Source organism: Vitis riparia, chromosome 18 (genome assembly GCF_004353265.1).
Source record: "Vitis riparia cultivar Riparia Gloire de Montpellier isolate 1030 chromosome 18, EGFV_Vit.rip_1.0, whole genome shotgun sequence".
Taxonomy (NCBI): Eukaryota; Viridiplantae; Streptophyta; class Magnoliopsida; order Vitales; family Vitaceae; genus Vitis; species Vitis riparia.
In genome coordinates this window covers 36024820-36038721 of record NC_048448.1, presented here as the reverse complement: position 1 = coordinate 36038721, position 13902 = coordinate 36024820, and the positions used below count along the sequence as shown (strand labels likewise).

Genomic DNA, 13902 nt, shown 5'->3' with positions numbered 1-13902 from the left:
AATGAATAATTTGGTGTTTTTAATCTTACATAGACCGATATGTTTGATTTCAAAATGATATGTCAATTGGTCCTAAGATGTTACTTAGATGTCAAGAAAATTTGGATAGAGGTTGTTAGGGCCAATAAAAGTAATTTCATCTCTCTCAAATGTTAAAAGGAATTAATATTGACTATCTTTTGTAACAATACTTGGATTGATTAGAAGATTCATATTGTTTTTAGATTGTTTTGTTTAAATAGAATAGCATTAGCATGGAGTGATTTTGAGGGTAAAATAGATAACCTAATTCAAAGTTCTATAAATTTTCTAGAAAATTAAGTTTGACTTTTTTTTAGAACAATTTCAAAATTTTAATTTATGAATTTTGAGCCTATGTTTGTTTTTTGAAAAATTCAAAGAAAAATAAAGGTGAAAGAAAATGGAGAGAGAAGATGGAAGAAAAAAAATTAAAGTAAATATTTTATTTTTATATGTATCTTTAAACTTATTTCATTTATTTTCTTATTTTTTATATAAATATTAAATAATTCAAAAACACATAAGTTTTTAATTAATTTTAATTATATTTTATTTTTTTCTAACTAATTTTCTATGATAAATTAAGCATGAAGTATTTGGATGGGGAAAAAGCGGATGAAAAATGAAAACAAGGAGGTGCAGCGACCAAGAATGGGTTTCTTTTGTGAGGAAGAAGGTAGTAGTTGGCCCATTCTCCGTCTATTTTTGAGTATTGATCGTGTACATTTTGCTCTCTAAACTCTAGGGATTTACAACTTCCCTTCACTTTCAAAATTATAGTAATTTGGTTTTAAATTTATTTAAGAATATTCACTTTACACTTTTTTCAACTCTTGACCCAAATAAGGACATGATAGTTACTCAAATAAAATTAAATTCCAATTATAAGGATATAACAGTCACCAAATGTAAAGCATGTCAATTTTTTGGTAAGTAAAATAAACATCATGCATGTAAGAAAATATATATATAGAGCAGTAATATTAAGTAATTCTAGGAGAGGGCCACAGTGAGAGGAGCATGTACACTTAAGTAACTTAACCCTCTTAACTATTTTTAGAGTGATGGGCCCACTTTAAATAGCATTGTCTTAAAACTTAATTCTTGGCTAGGATGTCTCATTCAATTTTTACTTTCATTTCCCTTTGGCTAGATATGTGATATAATTGGTTGGTTGGTTGAATAGCAAGGGAATGGTAAGGATATATATATATATATATATATGTGTGTGTGTGTGTGTGTGTGTGTGTGTGTGTGTGTGTGTGTGTGTGTGTGTGTGTATGTGTGTGTGTTAGGAATTTGAGGCTAATCCAAACTATGGTAATCACCCTAGAGGGGGGGGTAAATAGGGTGATGGTCTTTTTTTCACAAATTTAAACTATGCAAAAATAAGAGACAATTATATGCAAATATATAATAAACAAAATAAACACAATAGCATATAACTTAAAAGAGTTAGGGAAGAGAGAGTGCAAACACGAGAGTTTATAGTGGTTCGACACTTCCTTGCCTACGTCCACTCTCCTCAACCTCCTAACCGAGTGAGGGTTCCACTATCTTGAAGCTTCAACCAAGCTTCCAATCTCTTTACAATTGGATTATGGTTCCAATTCAGTCTCTTGGACTTTTGGCTCCAAGCACCCTTTACACTTCTCAAGAGTTATCCCACTCTTGAACAACCTCTCAAGTGATACCTCACACTTGAGAAACTTCCTTTCAAAGGTTTACAAATAAAATGATCTCTCAAAAATCCTAGCACAAGAACTTTAAGCTTAAATGATACAAGAGAAACTAGGATTGGATGGTGCACTAAAGATATGCAAGTTTTGGAATAATGGTGCACTCAAAAATACTCTTTCAAGGCTCAAATATAATCAATAATGATTTGGGAAGGTTAAACTCATGAAACAATGAAGATTGGAGCCTTTTTATGGAAGAAAAAAGTCAAACTAGCCATTGGGGGTTCGACCGGTCGAGTTAGGGGTTCGACCGGTAGAGTTAGGGGTCGACCGGTTGACTAGCCGTTAGGGAAAGTGATCGTTGGGCCTCAACCAGACCTCGACCGGACCTCGACTGGACCTCGACCGGACCTTAACCGGTTGAGGTTCAACCTTGACCAAGAAGAGAAGGCCACTGGGAGAGAGAGAAACTTTTTGGCCTCCCTCAACCTGTCCTCGACCGGACAAGCACAACCGGTCGACCGGTTGGTTGAACCAGTTGAGCCATTTTTTTGGCTCAACACTCAACCCTTTTCAACTTAAAACCTTTTAACACAAGTTTGAAAATCATTTAACACAAGGTTTTAGTTGAAAACATGAAATCATCCAATTCTTAAGATATTTAAAACAATATTACTCTTGGATGATTTTGGTGCATAAATAAATAATGAAATGCATGAAAGTCCTAGTGCACCAACAACCTTACAAAGAGATCTTAAGAAGCTTTGGTCTTGAAAAACTCTTCTCTTTGAGGTGGTCTTCTTCTTCATGATTTCTCCTTGGCTTAATTTGTCTTGGATTACCATTTTGGAAGTCGTCTTGCCTAATCACACTTAAAATGTAGTCATTAGTTCTAAACCTTGTTTTGTTATCATCAAAATCAAGATTACCAAACCTTGGTTTCACAATATGAAACATGATAGTTTAAAATAGGATTAATTTCATTCACATCCCGTTCAGTATAAATATATTAAACTTTCATTGATTTTATATTTCGTTAGTTAATACCTTGTAGAGGTATTTCATATATAAAATTTATTTTTTTAAAAAAAAAATTATTAAACACATTTATCTAAAATCCTTTTTATTCAAATCTCTTAAAAAAATAATTTTATAAATGAAATAAATTTATTAAGGTGTTAACTGCCCAAATTTGAAATCAGTGATGATTAGATGTATTTATACCAAACCTAAAAAGGTAATGAAATTTAACTTTTTTATAATATTATATTAAATAGAACATATTATGCTACATTCATATTTATTTTATACAAGATGTCCAATCGTATATGTTATATATAATGGTTACATTATATCATGTATTTCAACATTCAATATTGTTTTAAATAAAAATATATATATTATACCAATGTATTCTATAATTTATAATTTAATAAGTAATTTGTTATCTCTTTGTTAATAATATTGATGATTACAATATTTAAAATTTATTAATAAAAATTATATTATGTTATTAGATATTTAAAAATATTTTGTATTTGAAAAGTTAAATATTTACACAATGCCTCATGTAAATAAAAATATATTGTTCAAGTAAAGTAATCAAATTTTTATGTAATAATATAATTTTACATGATTAAAATTATTAAAAAAATATTGTCACTTTTAATAATGTTTTCAGAACAGGATCAGATATTGACTCGAAAAAGTTATCGGTTCATAATTCACTGGTTGGATCAGTGGTTGAACCGCTGTCAAATCGATGAAGTCTTAAATATAAATTTTATATTTTATTAAAATTAAAATATTTAAAAAATATAATTAAAAATTAAATAATATTTATAATATTATTTATTCATTTTATATAAATGTATTAATGGTTTAAATTTATTAAACAAAATATATACAATATTTAAATATGAAAATGTATTCAAAATGGTAAAAAAAAGTTATATTTAAATATGAAAACGAATTGAAAATGAAAAAAAAAATGTAATTTATATATATTATTTTTTGAAATAACTTATGTAGTTGTTTTCTATTAAATATTAATACAAATAAGGATGGAGCATAGTAGAGTAGTTATGCTCATAATGAGCTTATGGTCTGTGGTTCAAACGCAACTTTTTAAATCCCTTTACCTTATCCCACATCTCTTGAGAGTTACCTTAGTAGAAAAAAATTAATATCTTATTCAATACTTTTTCTTAACTTCAAAATTTTAATTATAAAAATAAAATTAATTAGACTGATTATCTGGTTTTTTCCCATTCGGTTAGGATATATATATATATATATATCTAAATAGGTAAAATAATATAATATATATTCTATCACATTAAGAGTGCTCAATTGGGGTACACATGTATGGTACATGTCATACGACTATCAAGAAATGGGAAGAGAAAAAAGCAGAGAAACAACAATAGAACTTGCACTAGACTACACTCGTATTGTTGATGAACACAAAACAATCATCTAACTGGGCAACCTTTCTTCCAACCAAACAAATAAGGATCTCAATATATTTCCTTTAGTTTTTGTGTTGGCTTTTGCAAAACTACCCCAACCCCCATCCAAAGTAAAGGTTGACTATGCCAGGTAAGCATGTAACGGGTTTAGGAATGGTCTGTATGCCTGCTTTTCTATTACTATTCTTTTTTTTTTTTTATGCTGTCTTCTTTTTGTTTTGTCTAATTAACTTATACCTTGTGCACTCTTATTTTCTTACTATGTCTTACTTTCTTCAGGATAGAATGCGTAAGAATTTTGAATGCTTTTCTATTTTGAACTTTGGTTTTGGAAGTAAACATTTATAGACTTCACCAGAAAGAGCTTTTCACTAATTTGTTTTGCCATTGCCATCTCACAGATTAACCTTGCAGCAAACACTGCAGTTAAAGTTCTTGAAAGGCCAAACCTTCTATCACCACAGGAACTTAAAGCTTGTTTTGATGATCGATTTCACAAATTTATGTCTTCGATACAAAAACCAGAATTCAACTTGTTTGCCATCAAAGGAAATTCGACATTGCATGCTACTGATTCCTCCTCACATCCACATACAGGAAGCAGTGAGTCACAAATGGCTAGTACAACTTAAGTTTACAAATTTGTGTGACACAATATAAGTTTTGTCTTGTATTGGATTGATATTCGGCATGTATATGGTTTTGATTTTGTGGCATTGGTTATTATAATGATGGGGATGGTGAATCTAATTTTGATAGTGTCTTCTATCTCAAATGATGGTTGAAGGGTCTGTATTTATTGGATCAGATTCATTATTAGTTAAATTTGTAGATCCCAATGGCATGAACTTAAAGTATCACCATACATTTGATATCAATTCTTCTACTTGTATGAGGCATTCCAGAATGGGTTATTTGACTTGGCAATGAGTCTCAGTTATTAAGAATGTACAAGTTAGAGAAACCATTGAAGCACTTAGTTTTTCTTAGAAAGAAATGGCTCATTGATTTTCAGAGTTAAATGTTGTATTTTGGATTCTTTTATTGGATCTTAACTTTTCCCCTATTCTTTGAAAATGTGTACCATTTCAGCTGGAGTAATTCTATTTTGGATCTCGCCTGATCTTTCGCAATGATCTCACATGTGGTTCATGTTATTTTTGTTTATTTATTTACTTATTTACTTAAAAGATTCTGTGGACCTTATAGTTGAATTCATGTCTTTCATTTTATTTTTATTTTTTTTCTAACATTATATTAAAGATTTAGAGGAAAACTAATACGGACACAGAAGCAAATTATGGTGGTGATCTCCTTTGTAGGTGTTTGATTGATGTGTTTCTTAATTTGCTTTATGGGAAATGAGACTGTCAAGTTTCTCTAAGAGAAGGGGCTTCCCTCTACTCTTGCTCTCTTGGAGAAACTTTATTTTCATGTTATTATCTTTTTTCCTGAAGTAGATGGGATCCTAAGTTTGAATAGCTTGTAAGGTGGAAGGGTGCCTTTCTTCTGATGTGATCTAATGTTCCAGTAGAAGTTCATCAAAGGATAACTGCTGCCACAAACATACAGCTGGGTACCGAGTTAGAGTCCACAGGTATCAGAAGGGTGCCTGGGGACCTTGTAGAGAGTTTATGTCATTTGGTAGTTGAAGTAGCCGGCTATGTGTCTAATACCATTGAATTACCAAGGATTTGGATCAGAACTTGTAGAGAGTTGCAAGGACTTGCGTCACTCTTTTTTGATCCTTTTGCCTGACACCCTTTGTATACTTTCTGTGTAATTTCGTGCACATCTTTTGTAGTTCATTTTGTGTATTTTTATTCTTCAATGTATATATATATATATATATATATATATATATATATATATATATATATATATATATATATATATATATATATATATATATATATGTATGTATTTCTTACATGCTTTTCAAAAGAGTTAGGAAGTGTGCTTAATCCAGGTAACTCATTTCATTTAGCACATGAGGCTGGGGGCATTATTTTGTTTCTTAGCAAGAGGTCATCTCTCTCTCAAAAGACTACAAAATTTCAAACATATATGTAATAAAAATATATGTTACAAAATATCTCTATTTCTTGTTAGAGAAATGCCAAAAAAAAAAAAAAAAAATCTTAGGAACTCCTTTCTTACTCTACTTTATACTAATTCAACATTTATAATGTCATTACTTATAATTTAGAATAATGGTTTTTTTAGGACTTAATTTTCAATTTTATCAAACACTAGTATTAAGTTGAATTGAATAAATAAAATTATGATGTATTTACACTTATTATAAGAAAATATATATATAAAAAAATGGTTAAACAAGTTGAGTAATGAAACTTGGACATGACTAAGCCCTATAAACATTCCTCACAATTCAAGTATTAAAATGTAGTCATATTGGTATATTTTATTTAAATTCCTTTTATTATTCAACATATTTTCCCTTCTTTTAGTGATATGAAATAGGTACATTTAGACAAAAATAATAAGAACAAGATAAAAATGACCTTATAAATAATTTAAAATAGGTGCATAAAAATGGTCATCAAACAAAATAATGTTTGGATTTAACAAAATGATTTTTGCAGTTTAGGTTTAAGAGATTTTAAACTAGAGCTATCAAAGATAGGATTTAACGATACTAGTCGAGATTATGGTAACATTTTTTTTTATATAGTATTTGGATTATGCTCGATTACATTTGTAATTAAATATTGAATATATCTCTTTTCATACGACACTACGAAATAATTTGCAACATAATTAAAACACAATAAAAGAATTTAAGCTAGTTTGTTCACTATGCATATGATCTTAATAGATAAATGAAGATAATTTATCAATGTGTCAAAGTCATTCTTAAAAGCACTTGTGAATAACTTCAAATAAACAAAATTATTCATACCTAAAAACATACAAATTAAATCCGCAGTTCAAATTATCCATGCTTTAAAACATACAAATTAAAATTCACAATCCAAACAAAGAGTCTCTTTTATGGTATTCTCATTCTGGTTCAATACTGTATCTCTGCCACCACTTCCAATTCCAGGACTAATAGTTAGTCATGTTTCCATTAACATCCTGACCAACGACAATGATTAGTCATAGTTCCACGAGTATATCATAATGTCATCTTTAAAAATAAAGCAAAGTAAGAGCAAAATAAATATTAACCCATGCTTATAAGATAATTGTGCAATTTGAAAAACATATGATAATTGTTTGGCCTACCAGTTTAGAAATGACTTGACCATATCTAATCCTATATCAAACTTCATATTTTTCCAAGCATGTAATCATATTAAAAATTGTTTGGACATTTTTTGCTGCTAATTTTGGTAAATATTTTAACTTTCAATAAAAACAAAGATGAAGAAGACATACCTTGTTGAGTAGAGTTGGAAATTAGAGATGTCTTCATTTTTTTTTATTTGATTTCTCTGCATAAGAACCTTTTTATTTTATTGTAATGACTAAATAAGAAAAATAGAATCTCATAATTTTTAATATATTGTAATGTCTAAATAAAATAAAAAAATATAAATATGAAATGAGAAGCATATAAGTTATATGTTTCAAACTATCTCGATATGGTCTCAAAGCAGTGGCGAAGTAGATGGGTAGGGACAAATTAAATTTTTTTAAAAAAAAAAGCAAAAATTAAAAAGAATCATGAATTGTAATAAGCATACAAAAATATTTATATTTCATGATCATTTAACAAAATAAGTGATTACTTATATTAGTTATGAAACAAAAAATATAAAAAAAAAAAATAGATAGGGAAACGTTTTAGTTATTGATAATGGTTGTGAAAGAAAAAACCTATGAAGTATGAAATGATTTTTAAAAAAAAAAAGTTGATAATTTTTAAATTTTATTTAAAAATTAATAAAAATTCAAGCAATATTTTCAAAGGAATTTTTTTTTTTTTTTAAAAGGCAAGAAATGAGATCATAAATTTTTAAAAATTTTACATTTTTTAGCGAAACTTTAAAAATTCAATAATTTTAGAAATAAATTTTAAGAATTTTTTAAATAATTAAATTGATAAAATTTTATTCAAAACTTGTTTCTAACAATATAATATAAATGTAGCACCATCATCATCAATAGTAAATTAGAACTTGGTATTTTAAAAATCTTAAGAGTCAAACCAAAACAACCTACCACTAAGAAAATTGTTTAATAAAATATAAATTATTTAAATAAAATTAAAATTTACCAACAATTAAGTAGAATATAATCTAAATAATCTATCTAGAATTTCTTTTTCTTTTTTTGTCTCATACAAAAATCATTTTCTTAGGAGCCGAACAAAGCCTGTAGTTTTTATTTTGATTTTTTAAAATTCCTAAATAAATAAAAAGATATTTTGCGCCAAGCCCACCAGCCCTAAGTCATGCTCTCACCTTTTAGGTTGTTTATAGATGGATCCCATAATCAATCAATTTAAGAAACGTATCATAATTGTTAAGCTCTACACATATAATTTTACCCTCTAAATTGCATGACTTCCTTTTAAATTCAATAATCTACTCCAAATAATAAGTTCTAAAATATTTTTTTAGGAAAGAAAAAGAACAAAATAAAATAAAAAATAAAAAATCAGTCACTAGGATATAATTTTAAAAGTTATCTAGATATTTCTTTTTTCTCTAATTCCATCTAATAAATAAAAAAGAGAGAAGACATACCTTGCTAGGGTTTAAATAAAGCTTTGATCTTTTGGAGAATCTTTAATGTCTTGGCTGGGTGATCTTCTCTGTCACCAAGGCTTCCTCTTGACGGCTGAGGGCAATGGATCTGATCTTGGGCGTACAAGAGATGTATCCCACAGCTTTTCACTTTAAAGCATGTGTTATCGCCACAGCTAAAAGAGCCATAACCGATTTGAGTGTGGAAGTGAGCCTTAAAGTTGTTCCACCAACTGGATCGATACTCACGGGGAATGTTAATCTGAGGGAAATACGTCACCCAAATTGCTGGATCTGATGTGCTACCACTGTAGTAGGGGTCCAATTCGTCGCCACATGATAAACCCCTAATCCAGTAGGTTTTACAATCAGAATAAAACCATATCTTCACCAGTCGTTCAGATTGATCACCATGGGATATCGTCAATTCACAATGTGGAAGACTACCTTCTGTTGTCTCACATTCATCATCATCATCAAGAGGAACATGATGGAAGAATAGAACAAATCCTAAGAAGTTGTTATCTTCATACCAATTCATTGGGAGCTCTATTCTTACTTGACACCCCATTCTCTGATGGCTTACCCACTCTGGTATTCCACTACTCCCTGGAATGACAAATCTCCCCCGCCAAAAAAATGTTGACTGTAGAAAAAATATCATGTAAATCTCATGTTTTTTATTTTTATTTTATTATCATAAAAAATAAATAAATAATTCTGCCATGAAACTGATACCTGATTTGGTGATTTGAAGCATTTGAGCAGAGAAGACCAAAGTGGACTTGAGAAAGTTTCTGTTTCCAGGCATGGACAACCATGTGCCTCCATCTTTGTTAAACTTGATGGAAGCTCTACAATTTCTTCAAGCATCGGGCAGTGATTCATGTAAAGGGTTTTAAGCTCAAAAAGTTGAGTGATGCCAGCGGGTATGCAACGAATATGGTTTTCACTTACATCTAAAGATACCAGTGAGGATAAGCACCATAAATCACTGGGGATTTCTCCTTCCTTCAAATTGCAACCACCTAGATCTAGTTCTATTAGGCAACACCGTAGGCTTCTCAAATTGTCAGGCAAGTTATGGAGCTTTGTACAGTTACGAACACGAAGACTAGTAAGACGTGTCAAACTACCAATGCTATTGGGAAGAGCCACAAGGTTCTCACAATTGATCAATTCCAAGGAATCAAGACCTCTGAGGTGTTCAATTGATGATGGCAGCCCTGTTATGCCCGTTTCACGTAACAAAAGGCGTTTTAATTCTTCCATATCCTCTGTGATCTCTGAAAAAACCTCTAGATTTGAACAACCATTGATAAAGAGGCCTTTAAGGGATGTCAACCCACATATATTGTCTGGAAGACTTCTCAAGTTTCTACAGTTTTCCAAATTTAAGTGATCAAGTCCAGTGAGATGACCTATCGAGCAGGGTAATCCTTTAATAGCAGTTTTGTCTAGAGAAAGAGCCCATAGATTTCCCATATTTTTTTGGATCTCAGGAAATCTCTCAAGATTTGAGCAACCACTGAGATTAAAAATTTCAAGGGCCTGCAAGCACCCAATGCTATTTGGGAGTTCCTTAATAGGGGTGTTCTTTAAAGAAAGCTCCTTCAAGGATTTCATATTTCCTTGGATCTCTGGAAATTTCTCAAAGTTTGAGCAATGTGAGAGGTCAAGATTTTCAAGAGATTCCAAACATCCAATACTGCCTGGGAGTTCCTTAATACCACTCTGATATAAATTTAGCTCCCTTAAAAGTCCCATATTGATAAATACATCTGAAAATTTCTCAAACTTTGAACATTTTCTAAGAGAAAGAATTTTGAGAGAGTTCAAGGACCCAATGCTATTTGGGAGTTCCTTAATAGCAGTCTTATCTAAAGAAAGCTCCTTCAAACATTTCATATTCCCTCTTATCTTTGGGAATTTCTCAAATTTTAAGCAATATGAGAGATCAAGAATTTCAAGAGATTCCAAATACCCAATGCTGTCAGGGAGTTCTTTAATACCACTCTCACATAAATGAAGCCTCCTTAAATTTTCCATATAAGTAAATGTATCCGGAAATTTCTCAAACTTTGAGCATCCTTCTAAATGAAGCTCCCTCAAAAATTTTATATTTCCATGGATCTCAGGAAATTTCTCAAAGTTTGAACAATTTGAGAGATTAAGGACTTCAAGAGATGATAAATACACAATGCTACTTGGTAGCTCTTTAATCCCACTCTCATTTAAATAAAGTTCCTTCAAATGTCCCATATTCCCATGGATCTCAGGAATCTTCTTCAACTTTGGACATTGATTGAGATAAAGGACTTCAAGAAATTCAAACTTCATGCTAGTAGGTAAACTTTGGAGCTGCTCACATCCTCCTAAATTCAAGTAAGTCAACCATTTGAGATCACCAATAGATGAATGAAGTTCGCGCAAACTTGAGCAACCTTCAAGATTCAGTCTCTCCAAATTCAGCATGCTTGAGAATTTAGGCATTTTGACAAGCTGTTTTGAGTTACTTAAATCAATGCCCTTTAGTTTTCCAAGACACTGTAACAAAAGACATTCTTTTAATAAAAAAATTTCTTCTACTTGAAAATTATTATAAAAAAAGAACGTTAAATAATGATCATACCTTATTCCCTTTCCAAAGCTTTTTTATGTTGCTAGACTTCAAGTTGATTTCAATAAGCTGCTCTCCATAAAACCTTGAAGGTAAAGACCTCAAAGTGCATCTTTGCCAATGAAGATATTTCAAATTATGAGAAAAATCAAAGTCTTTAGGAAGATGCACTTTATACTCTTCTCTTGTCAAACCATCATGATCATTGCAATAGATTTTAAGCAACCTAAGTTTCTTCATCTTAGCAAACACTTTTGTACTGAACTGTATTTCTTTTGATCTAGACAAGTCCAAAGATATGGTTTGAATATTTTTCATCCCCTGGAAAAACAATAATGAAAAATAAGGGAACAACACATGATAAAAATCCTAACTACAATTATACAGACAATTAACCACTTAAAAAAAATTGATTATAAATATTTAAATAACTATATTTAGGCATTTAATTCGTACCTCTTGTCTAGAAAATGCATCATAAATATCATCAACATCCCACAATCTACTCCATTTGTTTGGGTCTCCAGGACATTCTTCACGAACAATTGCCCAACCCATTTGTTGTATCAAGTCATGCATTTGTATGACGTTGTCTAAGATAGTTATCAGACATCTATCACGTAGAACTCTTATGTTGTACATTGGATCTAACTTGCAACCATCTAATATTCTTAACACGACATCTTCGCATTCACCTTTGAAAAAACACGCAATGTCAAGGAAAACCTCCTTTTGAGAAGAATCAAGCCCATCAAAACTTATTCTAAGCACATCATTAATTTCCTTCATAGGGTTTTTTTTAAATTTATCCAATGCGCTTTTCCATTCATCTATTGTCATGCCTCGAAGAGAAGAACCTAGAACTTTAAGGGCCAAAGGGAGACCTTGAGCATAACGTACCAAGCAATTTGAGAGGTTCACATAATCTGCTTTAGGAACATTTTGTTTAAAGGCATGTTGGCTGAAGAGTTGAAGAGCTTCCCTATTATGTAATTCTGTAGCCTCATATGATATAGTCACTCCATACTCAACCAACAAATGTTGGTTTCTGGTTGTAATGATAATTGTACTTCCTGGACCAAACCATTTAGGACTTCTGGCCACTGACTCTAATTGCTGCAACTGATCCACATCATCAATTACAATAAGAACCTTTTTTGAGCTAAGTCTGGCCTTTATTATATTGATTCCTTTATTGATATTGCTAAACTCTTCAACATCCCCCATTGTATCATGAAGAAGTTGTTGTTGTAGTTGAAGTTGACAATGCTTGTTGAATGTCTCTCTGACATCTTGAAGAAAGCTAGCACTTGTGAATTGACATTGGATCTCATTATAAACAATCTTGGCAATGGTAGTTTTACCAATTCCACCAGTTCCGTAGATCCCAACCACACGAATGTCATGCAAGTCACTACTTAACAATGATTTTAGTTCTTTAAGGCGAAAATCCATCCCAACTATAACATCATCAATATGCAAAAGCTTGGGATTCAATCTTTTACAAATCTCGTTAGTAATTTCCTTAATATGCTTTGACTCATACCTGCCCATTATAAAGTACAATGTAACACTTGATGAGTTTTAATGAATTGCAAAAGATAACAAATATGAAGCAAATTTAGTGATATTCACTTGATTTTGTCAATATAACAAAAGTAAGGGCATATAAGATGTAAAAAGTATTAAAAGAACATTATATATTGAACATTTTACACATAATGAGAAGACAACAAGTTTTGAGCCTACTATTAATAACATCACAAAGCAAGCTTTACTCTACAAAATTATTAACTTGATTTAAGACAACTAAATCCTGATAAGTTAATTAAATCAAAAGCACAAATTAAGGAAGTTGAAGTTACCCATCATTCACATGGAAGCCACTTAGATCGCTTGCTTCGGTCAAGGAATCCTTCCACCTTTGCACCTTCTTCTCATCTACCTTTCTTTCGTGAATGGAAAATGCCTCTCCGAAGCTCCCTGTTTGCTTTCGCACATCAGAAGGATCCACGTGGTAGAACACCGAGAAGACTATTTGTTCCATTTTATCCCTGCACTCCATGATCTTCGCTAACTCATCCAAACACCACTTGGACTGAGCATAGTCTTTTGAGAACACAACTATGGAAATTCTTGATTCTTCAATAGTTTTTAAAAGTTCTGATTTGATCTCTTCTCCTCTTTTAAGTTGATCGTCTCTGAAAGTGTTAATCCCCATCCGAACCAAATTTTCGAATAAATGATCCGTAAAATTGTTGCGGGTATCTTCACCTCTAAAACTCAAGAACACATCGAAGTTATATTGACGGATTGAGGTAGAAGAAGAAGAAGAGGGTTTTTGGGTAGAGGAAGCCATTGTTGGAGAGTTTCTGGATGAAAGCTTAAAGAGA

General features: G+C 31.0%; 1 protein-coding gene across 1 annotated transcript; it reads right to left on the bottom strand.

The window, feature by feature from the left end:
* Positions 1 to 6998: 6998 nt before the first annotated feature.
* On the bottom strand, positions 6999 to 13902 carry LOC117905334 (disease resistance protein RPV1-like). Its single transcript, XM_034818243.1, has 6 exons — positions 13375 to 13902; positions 11966 to 13055; positions 11522 to 11830; positions 9628 to 11436; positions 8890 to 9535; positions 6999 to 7632 (listed from the first exon to the last, which is right to left on the bottom strand). Exons 1-5 carry the CDS (start codon positions 13866 to 13868, stop codon positions 8894 to 8896), a joined length of 4344 nt encoding a protein of 1447 aa, XP_034674134.1. The 5' UTR covers positions 13869 to 13902; the 3' UTR covers positions 6999 to 7632; positions 8890 to 8893.

Bases quoted from the DNA above. Each gene is read 5' to 3' on its own strand.
- LOC117905334 (XM_034818243.1), bottom strand. From the start codon at position 13,868: ATGGCTTCCTCTACCCAAAAACCCTCTTCTTCTTCTTCTACCTCAATC. The intron at 13,056-13,374 runs GTAACTTCAACT...TATAATGGGCAG, and splicing joins GGCTTCCATGTGAATGATGG to GTATGAGTCAAAGCATATTA. The intron at 11,437-11,521 runs GTATGATCATTA...CTTTTGTTACAG, and splicing joins AGCTTTGGAAAGGGAATAAG to TGTCTTGGAAAACTAAAGGG.